We start from the raw sequence: 13,400 nt of genomic DNA on the forward strand, positions 1-13,400 counted from the left end.
GAAACACATCAGTCACACCTGGAAGCTCAAACATCAGTCACACCTGGAAACACATCAGTCACACCTGGAAGCTCAAACATCAGTCACACCTGGAAACACATCAGTCACACCTGGAAGCTCAAACATCAGTCACACCTGGAAACACATCAGTCACACCTGGAAGCTCAAACATCAGTCACACCTGGAAACACATCAGTCACACCTGGAAGCTCCAACACCAGTCACACCTGGAAACACATCAGTCACACCTGGAAGCTCAAACATCAGTCACACCTGGAAACACATCAATCACACCTGGAAGCTCAAACATCAGTCACACCTGGAAACACATCAATAACACCTGGAAGCTCAAACATCAGTCACACCTGGAAACACATCAATCACACCTGGAAGCTCAAACATCAGTCACACCTGGAAACACATCAATCACACCTGGAAGCTCAAACATCAGTCACACCTGGAAACACATCAATCACACCTGGAAACACATCAGTCACACCTGGAAGCTCAAACATCAGTCACACCTGGAAACACATCAGTCACACCTGGAAGCTCAAACATCAGTCACACCTGGAAACACATCAATCACACCTGGAAGCTCAAACATCAGTCACACCTGGAAACACATCAGTCACACCTGGAAGTTCAAACATCAGTCACACCTGGAAACACATCAGTCACACCTGGAAGCTCAAACATCAGTCACACCTGGAAACACATCAATCACACCTGGAAGCTCCAACATCAGTCACACCTGGAAACACATCAATCACACCTGGAAGCTCAAACATCAGTCACACCTGGAAACACATCAGTCACACCTGGAAGCTCAAACATCAGTCACACCTGGAAACACATCAATCACACCTGGAAGCTCCAACATCAGTCACACCTGGAAACACATCAGTCACACCTGGAAGTTCAAACATCAGTCACACCTGGAAACACATCAATCACACCTGGAAGCTCAAACATCAGTCACACCTGGAAACACATCAGTCACACCTGGAAGTTCAAACATCAGTCACACCTGGAAACACATCAGTCACACCTGGAAGCTCAAACATCAGTCACACCTGGAAACACATCAGTCACACCTGGAAGTTCAAACATCAGTCACACCTGGAGGCTCCAACATCAGTCACACCTGGAAACACATCAGTCACACCTGGAAGCTCAAACATCAGTCACACCTGGAAACACATCAATCACACCTGGAAGCTCCAACATCAGTCACACCTGGAAACACATCAGTCACACCTGGAAGTTCAAACATCAGTCACACCTGGAAACACATCAATCACACCTGGAAGCTCCAACATCAGTCACACCTGGAAACACATCAGTCACACCTGGAAGTTCAAACATCAGTCACACCTGGAAACACATCAGTCACACCTGGAAGTTCAAACATCAGTCACACCTGGAAACACATCAGTCACACCTGGAAGCTCAAACATCAGTCACACCTGGAAACACATCAGTCACACCTGGAAGTTCAAACATCAGTCACACCTGGAAACACATCAGTCACACCTGGAAGCTCAAACATCAGTCACACCTGGAAACACATCAGTCACACCTGGAAGTTCAAACATCAGTCACACCTGGAAACACATCAGTCACACCTGGAAGTTCAAACATCAGTCACACCTGGAAACACATCAGTCACACCTGGAAGTTCAAACATCAGTCACACCTGGAAACACATTTAGCTGTCCTCCCTGGCAGGTGACCTACCTTTCTCTGTGTGTTCAATTATTTGTCGGATCGCCTTCTTCAGGCTGTTTGCTCTCAACATCAGTTGCTCCCGAGGTTGAAAAATTGTGGCCGCTGCTGATGGAGGGGGTGTGGTCCGCGGTGAAGAAGGAGGATGAGAAAGAGGAGCAGGATGAAGGGGGGGAGGCAGACTGACCATCTCCAGCTCCTCCTGTTCCTCAGCAATGGTGGGGGGAGGAGCTGGGGGGAGCACCGACGAGGCCTGAGACTCATCATTCAGAGTCTTCAGCAATGAGTCGAGTTTCTCCTTCAGAACGCCGCACTGCAACACAAACATAACATAAGTATGACAACATGACGTGGCATAAATATAATCAAGAATCATTACTAATATAATTTCAACTCTGGGCTTAGATAAGACAGCCTGTTTTCTCCTTGTCTGAAGGACCGTCCAAAATAAAATTAAGTAAGAGGCGTACCTTCTTGGCCATGGCCTCAGACTCCTCTGAATTCTCCGTGTTCTTTTCATAAGCTTTACCAACACGAGCCACAAAGTCCTTCACGGTCTCACACAGAACTCTGGGTCCAAGCACACAAACACAGTCTGTTACAGAACAGCACGAGAGCCCATGGTGGTTATGAGATCTGCAACAGAGAAATGGGCCTACTTGGCTGAGGAGATGACGACTGAGTGCTGGTCTGAGGTCAGGATCTTAGTCAGGTGAGCGGCCACAGAGTCCTCGTAGGTGAGAATCTGCTGGACCTGCATCCGAGGATGAAACATTTAGACAACCTGCTAGAAAACTCTTAATATAATCATTATGTTCACAGCATCACTGCGTACAGTTTTCACATGTGAGATCTTGGATCAGGAACCAGCGTCAGGTCCTCAGAATCAGAATCAGAATTGGCTTTATTGCCAAGTTTGAACAGATAAACTAGGAATTTGACTCTGGTACACTTTGCTCTCAGTGAAGATTTTTTTAATATATATATATATATATATATATATATATATATATATTAAAAATAGAAAATATCTAATGTACATAAATACACAATTGACTTTACAATGGAATATAATGTGAGATCATTCTGGATGTGACGTGTCCATTGTTTAAGCGCTTTGAAAGTCTTGTTACTGAAAAGCGCTATATAAATAAACTTACCTTAAGAGGTGAGCCTAACTCTATAAGACTTACAGGAGGTTCTGTTTGTGAAGTCTATTAACGAATACAGTGGTCATATTTTTCAATCTACCACTGCATCGGCAGGAGGAAGTGATGTCACATTACCTCAGAGTCATCGCTGCAGTCCTCCGTGACTGTGGAGGCAGAGTGTTGCCGTGGAAACTTTGTCTCATATACCATGATGCTCCACCTGAAGGATAAGAAGGACAAATGAGTGTTACCGGTTTCACCAGGAGTACAGGACACACCTGTCAGATGTCACACCCCTCACCTGTCCAGCATCTTGGTGCTGGCCCTTTCCAGTTTCTCCAGTATCTGAGGTAGCTGTGTGTCGTCGTCGCAGGCTGAGCCCCAGCCTAGAACTCGAGCCAGGTCATTCCCGGTTCCAAGTGGAAGAACACCCAGCTGACACTGAAACAAGAAGACAGGTAAACCTCCTTAGAGTCATTGTGCTCGGTAAACACTTTCAAGCTAAGGGCGCCTTGTTAGGCTGGTCTGTACCAATGATAACCTTACATTTGGTACCTGTTTGTGCAGCGTCAGGGCATCAATCTCAGACAGAACCCATCCAACGCTGCCGTCTCCTCCACAAACCAGGATCCTGAACGTGTCAAACTTTTGGAAGAGTCTCAGACTGCCAGAGAAACATGTTTATAGTTACCACCCACATGCTCCTTATGAAATATGCTGTCAAAGAGAGAGTGTGTGTGTGTGTTCTTGTACTTGTTGCTGAGTAAGAACCATTTTTCATATTTTTATTGCAAAGCGAGGAGATTTTGACAAAGTGAGGACATTTTCCTGGTCCTCACTTTGTCAAATTCCGACTTGGGACAGAAGTTAGGTTTAGGACTAGGGTATGAACTGGGTTATGGTTAGAGTTAGGCACTGAAAATCAAGGAAAATTAATGGAAGTAACTGAAAAGTCATCATAAAGACAGTAAAACATAGATGTGTGTGTGTCTCACCCTAAGTGAGGTCCTCCGTTCATCAGGTCAAACACCTGCGCCGGATTCAGCAGCTGTTTAAACCGTCGCAGGAACTTCACACCCTGATTGTCCCCACTTTTAGAGTTTACAAAAACCAGTAGAGGACTGGTACAAGATGGAGGACAGGACGCCTTCCAAAAACCTGGTTGCACAGACAGGTAGAGGAAGAATGTTGTTTTGTCATGCAGTCACTGTGTTCAACCACTGGAAGGCAGCAGAGCATTCCTCACCATCAGAATCGATGCTGTTGAGCGCCGTTGGAGGAATGACAGACACTTTACACTGACCCAGAGGACACTTGGATGACAGTTGCTCCTTACAGCCTGAGTGCACCTAGAGACAAAGCACACCTGAAGCTCAGCACATCTGTTGGTAGCACACCTGATCAGGTTTTTATGGGAGAGTGAGTGTGTCTAACCATAGCTTTACACCAGAGACATCTCCAGTCCTGCAGTCGGAGGACGCTGCCGCATGTCTTATCACAGACACTACACTTAGCTGACACAGGGAGGTTCCCCTCCAACCATTGATGAGGCATCGACACCTGGAAAGACAGGTGAGAGGACAGGTGAGGGGAACATGCGTCAGGGGTCTCAGGTGTAGGACTGTTTCTTTGTGGCTCACCCCGTCCTCATCCTCGATGATGTCCTTCCCAATTGAAGCCAGAGTAGTCCACTTACAGTTGTTGGTGGCTCGGACCGCACAGCGCTTGTGAGCCTTAAACTTACACACTGCAGCACACACACACACACACACACACACACACACACACACACACACAAACACAGCGTATCAGGATAAAGTGAGTCTGATCAGCTGCTGGTTAAAAACAATAGTGTGTGTTTAACAGACTGTCAGTGGCTTCTAGGTGCTGCAGTCTGAGGCTTTGCTGTCTAAAGGTCAGATCACAGTCGGTCAGACTCCTCACGCTGTCCGGGGACAATAAACCGTGGATTCGGACGGAGTCACGCCCGACTATGTTCTGCCTTTACTGTGCAGCTGTGCATTTATTGTGTAGTAGTTGTGTGTAGTAACATCTGCGTACCTTCACAGGACAGGCCATGGGATGTGACTCCTGACAGCGCCTCCCTGCAAACGTTGCAGTACGTAGGTCTGGCGTGGGAGCAAGCGTACCAGTTGTGCATCCCACTGAAGTGGTCCATGCTGTACTGGGTGGACTGGGAGACAGAGACACAGTGAGTTGCACAAACTTGGACAAACCTGTTGTGTACTGATGAATAAACCAGTCTGACCTCATAGTTCTGCCTGTTCTGAACACTGCGCAGCGCCGCCATCCACTCCTCCATCTCCTTCCTGTTGTCAGCGCACAGAATGAGGCGCCGGCAGGGGGTGATCACCTGGAGGACAGGTATAGGGTTAAAGGTCAGGTCAGAGTTGATGATGGTCTGACTAGGAACATCAGGTCAGATTCTATATTCTGTCCTCATTAGGTCTTATTACGACCTCAAAGAGATTTTATCAAGACTTCGGTAAGACCTCATTAAGACTTCAGTAAGACCTCATTAAGACTTCGGTAAGACCTCATTAAGACTTCGGTAAGACCTCATTAAGACTTCGGTAAGACCTCATTAAGACTTCGGTAAGACTTCATTAAGACTTCAGTAAGACCTCATTAAGACTTTGGTAAGACCTCATTAAGACTTCGGTAAGACCTCATTAAGACTTTGGTAAGACCTCATTAAGACTTCGGTAAGACCTCATTAAGACTTCGGTAAGACCTCATTAAGACTTCGGTAAGACCTCATTAAGACTTCAGTAAGACCTCATTAAGACTTCGGTAAGACCTCATTAAGACTTCGGTAAGATCTCATTAAGACTTCGGTAAGACCTCATTAATACTTCGGTAAGACCTCATTAAGACTTCGGTAAGACCTCATTAAGACTTCGGTAAGACCTCATTAGACTTCGGTAAGACCTATTAAGACTTCGGTAAGACCTCATTAAGACTTCGGTAAGACCTCATTAAGACTTCGGTAAGACCTCATTAAGACTTCGGTAAGACCTCATTAAGACTTCGGTAAGACCTCATTAAGACTTCGGTAAGACCTCATTAAGACTTCGGTAAGACCTCATTAAGACTTCGGTAAGACCTCATTAAGACTTCGGTAAGACCTCATTAATACTTCGGTAAGACCTCATTAAGACTTCGGTAAGACCTCATTAAGACTTCGGTAAGACCTCATTAAGACTTCGGTAAGACCTCATTAAGACTTCGGTAAGACCTCATTAATACTTCGGTAAGACCTCATTAAGACTTCGGTAAGACCTCATTAAGACTTCGGTAAGATCTCATTAAGACTTCGGTAAGACCTCATTAATACTTCGGTAAGACCTCATTAAGACTTCGGTAAGACCTCATTAAGACTTCGGTAAGACCTCATTAAGACTTCGGTAAGACCTCATTAAGACTTCGGTAAGATCTCATTAAGACTTCGGTAAGACCTCATTAATACTTCGGTAAGACCTCATTAAGACTTCGGTAAGACCTCATTAAGACTTCGGTAAGACCTCATTAAGACTTCGGTAAGACCTCATTAATACTTCGGTAAGACCTCATTAAGACTTCGGTAAGACCTCATTAAGACTTCGGTAAGACCTCATTAAGACTTCGGTAAGACCTCATTAAGACTTCGGTAAGACCTCATTAATACTTCGGTAAGACCTCATTAAGACTTCGGTAAGACCTCATTAAGACTTCGGTAAGATCTCATTAAGACTTCGGTAAGACCTCATTAATACTTCGGTAAGACCTCATTAAGACTTCGGTAAGACCTCATTAAGACTTCGGTAAGACCTCATTAAGACTTCGGTAAGACCTCATTAAGACTTCGGTAAGATCTCATTAAGACTTCGGTAAGACCTCATTAATACTTCGGTAAGACCTCATTAAGACTTCGGTAAGACCTCATTAAGACTTCGGTAAGACCTCATTAAGACTTCGGTAAGACCTCATTAAGACTTCGGTAAGACCTCATTAAGACTTCGGTAAGACCTCATTAAGACTTCAGTAAGACCTCATTAAGACTTCGGTAAGACCTTGCTAGGACCTTGTTAGGTCCTCTTATTTACACTGTTTGTGCTATCTGAACACTTCCAACAGTTTCTGAAAGCTACGGAGTTGTGCTTCACAGTCAACATGTAATTATTTTGGTAATTTCACTCAGGCTGTTGCAGAAAGCTAGCGAAACAGACTCTTTGTCTCCACAATCCCGGCAGTGCAGAACGGGTTGGAGAAAAACATGCGAGTGGAGATATAGAGCAGAGCAACAAACAACAACATAAATGTGTAAAAAAATGTTCCTCCCAGGTTACAAGTTGAACTCTTCTTGGATTTCTTGAAAGTTTTGAGACTGAAGGAGCGGCTGATGGAGGAACTTCTGGTAACTTTAGGTCTGTGCATTTTTCCGGGTTGTTTTTCTGGATGATTGAAGCTCGATAGGATCTAGTTTTTACTGTGTATAGACTGTTGTTGGTGTAAATTCAGATTTTTATTGTGTGGTAACTTATTTAGAACAGTGTGCCAAGTGTGTACAATGCAAGTCTATTTGTACTTTGTAAGAGTAAATGTGCACTGCTCAGTGAAAAATGGCGTCGCTGGGCTGAGTTCAGCTCTATTTGGATGTATGTGTATAATGTTTGCAAAGTGTACCATGCCTTGTTTGTTCTATACAGTGTGTGTGAGACTAGCTGAATATTTATCTCCACTTTCAGTTTTTCTCATCAGGAGGAGCAGAGAAGTCTCCAAGTGTTCCACTCTCCACCCAGAGTGTATTGGGGCCACCATGCAGCACTGGGAAAAGACTGTTGGGGTCCCACCACTGTTTTCCAGCATGTCTGCAACCAAAGCACTGCATGGTAGCGGGAGGACTATGATGTGGGCCTGTGTTTGCAACCAGGCAGGAAGTGTCACTGGCAGAACCACCAGTACTCTGAAGTGTGAACGTACTGAGTTTGCACCTAAGGCGGAAATGACCGCAGAAAAACGCCTGCACATAGTTTTTAATATTGGCATGTTTTTGCACATTAAAAGACAAATACTCCATTATCTTTTCTGTAAATATGTTCCATACTGTTCAAATTTTATATTTAAAATCATAAACCATTGGTTTATGACTGAAAAATGGGCGAAGCACACAAGATATTTTCTGGCCTTTTTACAGATTAAATAGTCAAAAAAAGACCGGGCGGACATTTTGAGGCTTAGGTGTTAAAGTTATATGACCTCATTGAGAACTTGTTAAAAGTTAAAACCGTTATGAAACTAATATCAAGAAGTCCTGTCTCAGTTTTCCCATCTCCATGCGGTCTGTCCTGGAAGCTGGAAACAGTAAAATTCTTGTTTTTTTCTGTTTTCAGGAAGCAGCTCCCACAGTTGTGACAGCACCTTTCAGAAGGCATCTACGTTATAGATGGTTCCACGTTGCCTTCAGGGACACTCTGACCTTCTGTCATCTGAACATCAGAAATTATCCACAAAGTTGCTCTGACGCCACCGAAAATGTTTTCAGTCTCAGTTCTTAGGGAATATCTGGTGGTTTTACTCTGAATATCTCTCTGAGCCCTGAGGAAGTGTGCGCGTGACATAGACATCCACTTCCTGTCAGACATTTAACAATGAAGCCTCTGTTCCCACAACGACAGAAATAGATCCAGTAAAATAGAGAATCTGCTCTTCCAGCTCCCTGACCATCATGTGTCTGTTTATCTGAAGAGGAAAGCTGCTCCTCTGCTGGATCTTCCTCAGTCACTGTTTCCAAACCATTTCCTGGCCTTATTGTAACATCCCAGTTTAACAGCTCAAGCACCCTTATTGGAGACAGGTTATGTTCTGATCCGTTCAATGGGATCAGTGCAATGGATTTCTGACATGAACACACATAAATTCTGAGGGTAAAAACAGTTTTTCCTACAATTCCAGTAACATTTTGGTACCAAACATGGATAAACTGAATCTGCTGTGGACCAAGACCCAAATTATCTGTAGGATTTCTCGATTGGATCAGATACAGGTCCTTCTCAAAATATTAGCATATTGTGATAAAGTTCATTATTTTCCATAATGTCATGATGAAAATTTAACATTCATATATTTTAGATTCATTGCACACTAACTGAAATATTTCAGGTCTTTTATTGTCTTAATACGGATGATTTTGTCATACAGCTCATGAAAACCCAAAATTCCTATCTCACAAAATTAGCATATCATTAAAAGGGTCTCTAAACGAGCTATGAACCTAATCATCTGAATCAACGAGTTAACTCTAAACACCTGCAAAAGATTCCTGAGGCCTTTAAAACTCCCAGCCTGGTTCATCACTCAAAACCCCAATCATGGGTAAGACTGCCGACCTGACTGCTGTCCAGAAGGCCACTATTGACACCCTCAAGCAAGAGGGTAAGACACAGAAAGACATTTCTGAACGAATAGGCTGTTCCCAGAGTGCTGTATCAAGGCACCTCAGTGGGAAGTCTGTGGGAAGGAAAAGGTGTGGCAGAAAACGCTGCACAACGAGAAGAGGTGACCGGACCCTGAGGAAGATTGTGGAGAAGGGCCGATTCCAGACCTTGGGGGACCTGTGGAAGCAGTGGACTGAGTCTGGAGTAGAAACATCCAGAGCCACCGTGCACAGGCGTGTGCAGGAAATGGGCTACAGGTGCCGCATTCCCCAGGTCAAGCCACTTTTGAACCAGAAACAGCGGCAGAAGCGCCTGACCTGGGCTACAGAGAAGCAGCACTGGACTGTTGCTCAGTGGTCCAAAGTACTTTTTTCGGATGAAAGCAAATTCTGCATGTCATTCGGAAATCAAGGTGCCAGAGTCTGGAGGAAGACTGGGGAGAAGGAAATACCAAAATGCCAGAAGTCCAGTGTCAAGTACCCACAGTCAGTGATGGTCTGGGGTGCCGTGTCAGCTGCTGGTGTTGGTCCACTGTGTTTTATCAAGGGCAGGGTCAATGCAGCTAGCTATCAGGAGATTTTGGAGCACTTCATGCTTCCATCTGCTGAAAAGCTTTATGGAGATGAAGATTTCATTTTTCAGCACGACCTGGCACCTGCTCACAGTGCCAAAACCACTGGTAAATGGTTTACTGAGCATGGTATCACTGTGCTCAATTGGCCTGCCAACTCTCCTGACCTGAACCCCATAGAGAATCTGTGGGATATTGTGAAGAGAACGTTGAGAGACTCAAGACCCAACACTCTGGATGAGCTAAAGGCCGCTATCGAAGCATCCTGGGCCTCCATAAGACCTCAGCAGTGCCACAGGCTGATTGCCTCCATGCCACGCCGCATTGAAGCAGTCATTTCTGCCAAAGGATTCCCGACCAAGTATTGAGTGCATAACTGTACATGATTATTTGAAGGTTGACGTTTTTTGTATTAAAAACACTTTTCTTTTATTGGTCGGATGAAATATGCTAATTTTGTGAGATAGGAATTTTGGGTTTTCATGAGCTGTATGCCAAAATCATCCATATTAAGACAATAAAAGACCTGAAATATTTCAGTTAGTGTGCAATGAATCTAAAATATATGAATGTTAAATTTTCATCATGACATTATGGAAAATAATGAACTTTATCAAAATATGCTAATATTTTGAGAAGGACTTGTATTACCTGCGCCTCCAGTTCTGCTTCACATCTCAGAACTCATCATCACAGAGGTTCTGGCTCTGATTTGACATGGAGCAGCTCCAGCACATACACTGATCCAAACCTCTAGATCAGGGGTTGGCAACTCACTCCAGTCCTCTGCAACTCTTAGATGTGTCCCTGGTGCAACACGCCTGAAGAAAATGGTTTACACAACACAACATTCCCACCCCAGAGGCTCTGATAGGTCTTCCTGATGCCCTCTGAAGATCTCAGCGTCTCAGTTCCAGGAGGCATCAGCATGTAGTTCAGGAACCATCCATCCTGACCAATAGGTTTGGATCAAAACATTAAAACATTCCAACTAAAATTTCCTCCAAAAACTGGGATGAAAACTCTGATCCTGGACATACCTGGAGTCAGAAAACCAGTTCAGACCCCAGCATGTTGTGTGTCCCAGTCCTGGTCCAGTGTCTGGATAACTCAGATCAGTGTATCTCCAGGAGGAATTAATAGTTCTGTTAGTTCTGAATGTTTGTTGGGTTTGATGGGAGCAGCTGGGCTTCAGGAGCTGACTTGTATCTGGAGGATTGGACTCATCTGAGCTTTAAAAAGTTGGTCACATGATCATACTGACAAGCAGAGCAGCTGCAGAGAAAAGAAACCACTGAAACTCCGCAAGACACAACGAACAACAAACCATCAGGTGGAGTTGGGGCGGAGGTCCAATCAGCATGAAGGCTGCAGAGTTTAGGAGGCGATAAAAACCTGCAGGAGGCCGAGTGAAAGGAACGATAATCCTCCTCATCACCAACACCATGAACTACAGAATAAACTGAGCAGTGAGCTGAGTTTAAGAACAGAGAAATAATCTCAGCAAACACGTCTGAGTTTGTCACACACGGTGACATCAAAACCTAATGGACCGAGCAGCCGTCTTACCGACTTCAGATCCTCCTGAAAATCCTGCTGACGGGCCTGATTCTGGTCCTGATCCTAGTCTCAGACTCTCTGCTCTGATCCACTTGCTGTCTTTCCCTTGACTTGCCCCTCCCACCTCCCTTAAAACAGTTCATGACCACTTCCTGTCTGACATCTCTCACACACACACACACACACACACCCACACACACACACACACACACACACACACATACCCACACACACACACACATACCCACACACACACACACACACCCACACACACACACACACACATACCCACACACACACACACACACACACACACACACACACACACACATACCCACACACACACACACACACCCACACACACACACACACACATACCCACACACACACACACACACACACCCACACACACACACACACACATACCCACACACACACACACATACCCACACACACACATACCCACACACACACACGTACACACACACACACACACATACCCACACACACACACACACACACACACATACCCACACACACACACACACACACGTACACACACACACATACCCACACACACACACACACACACACGTACACACACACACATACCCACACACACACACACACACACCCACACACACACACACACACACATTCCCACCCACACACACACATTCCCACCCACACACACACATTCCCACACACACACACACATTCCCACCCACACACACACATACCCACACACACACACACATTCCCACACACACACACACATTCCCACCCACACACACACATACCCACACACACACACACACATACCCACACACACACACACACACACACACACACACACACACACACACACACACACACACACACACACACACACACACACACACACACACACACACACACACACACACACATTCCCACCCACACACACACATTCCCACACACACACACACATTCCCACCCACACACACACATACCCACACACACACACACACATACCCACACACACACACACACACACACACACACACACACACACACACACACACACACACATACCCACACACACACACACACACACACACACATACCCACACACACACACATACCCACACACACACACACACATACCCACACACACACACACACACACATTCCCACCCACACACACACATACCCACACACACACACACACAGTTTATCCTGCAGGCTGTAAATACACTCCACCACATGATCAGTCACACAAACACACGCTGCCTCACCCTGCAGCTAACCATTTGCATGCTCACAACAGGAAGTGACATCACTTCCTGCAGGACTCAGAGCAGTAGTGTGGACCTGAACCAGGGCCAGAGGTCTGAAGATGGGATTATGCAACATAAATGAACCGGGTCTGGGCTCAGACTGGAGGCAGGTATCAGTCTGAAATATTCCCAGTGGTCCTGAAGCTGAGTTCCTCTGCTCCCAGTTTGTTCTACTGGTAACTAAAGGAAACCAGTTCTGGTCTAAAGCCCTTCTTTCTCTGTATCGGGCCAAGAGGTGAAAGAATTTGTTCACTTTGTGAAACGTGGAATTTGGAAGAAAAAAAAACTCACAAAAAAATTAATTTAGGAAACTATAAAACAAAATTTGGAAAAATATAAGAATGAATTTTAAAAGGGTCCTAAAGAACATCTGTATGATTTTATTGTGGAGCAGGCGGCTCCTGGTGGAGCGGACACCACCTGGTGGAGCGGTGGAGCCGTGCAGCGGGATCCTGCTGCTCATCCCGCTGCAGACTGATGCTGCTCGGACTACTTTCAGCGGTGGAAGGATCAGTGGGCGAACGTGCTTGGACTCACAGTGAAGCTGTTGTTGACGTTCTTGGTGCTGGACTCGGCCACACTGGCGTCCGTCAGGTCCACCTCGTCAAAGATGATCGACTGTAGAGAAACATGA

General features: G+C 45.3%; 1 protein-coding gene across 3 annotated transcripts in view; it reads right to left on the reverse strand.

Annotated features, from left to right (window-relative positions):
* LOC124884148 (diacylglycerol kinase delta-like) overlaps window positions 1-13,400 on the reverse strand; it is a 30,615-nt gene that overhangs the window by 7,387 nt on the left and 9,828 nt on the right. The window contains exons 3-15 of one of the 3 annotated variants that reach the window (XM_047391845.1): window positions 13,304-13,384; window positions 5,149-5,253; window positions 4,941-5,073; window positions 4,520-4,626; window positions 4,314-4,439; window positions 4,126-4,228; window positions 3,875-4,037; window positions 3,435-3,543; window positions 3,181-3,320; window positions 3,015-3,099; window positions 2,388-2,482; window positions 2,199-2,298; window positions 1,741-2,041 (exon numbers count right to left, since the gene is read on the reverse strand). In XM_047391845.1, the coding sequence (XP_047247801.1) occupies window positions 1,741-2,041; window positions 2,199-2,298; window positions 2,388-2,482; window positions 3,015-3,099; window positions 3,181-3,320; window positions 3,435-3,543; window positions 3,875-4,037; window positions 4,126-4,228; window positions 4,314-4,439; window positions 4,520-4,626; window positions 4,941-5,073; window positions 5,149-5,253; window positions 13,304-13,384 (1,648 nt within the window). Of the gene's footprint in view, window positions 1-1,740; window positions 2,042-2,198; window positions 2,299-2,387; window positions 2,483-3,014; window positions 3,100-3,180; window positions 3,321-3,425; window positions 3,544-3,874; window positions 4,038-4,125; window positions 4,229-4,313; window positions 4,440-4,519; window positions 4,627-4,940; window positions 5,074-5,148; window positions 5,254-11,456; window positions 11,584-13,303; window positions 13,385-13,400 lie in introns of those variants that run through there. The other 2 variants (XM_047391844.1, XM_047391846.1) reach the window with 2 other exon arrangements.

This window comes from Girardinichthys multiradiatus, chromosome 18 (genome assembly GCF_021462225.1).
Source record: "Girardinichthys multiradiatus isolate DD_20200921_A chromosome 18, DD_fGirMul_XY1, whole genome shotgun sequence".
Taxonomy (NCBI): domain Eukaryota; kingdom Metazoa; phylum Chordata; class Actinopteri; order Cyprinodontiformes; family Goodeidae; genus Girardinichthys; species Girardinichthys multiradiatus.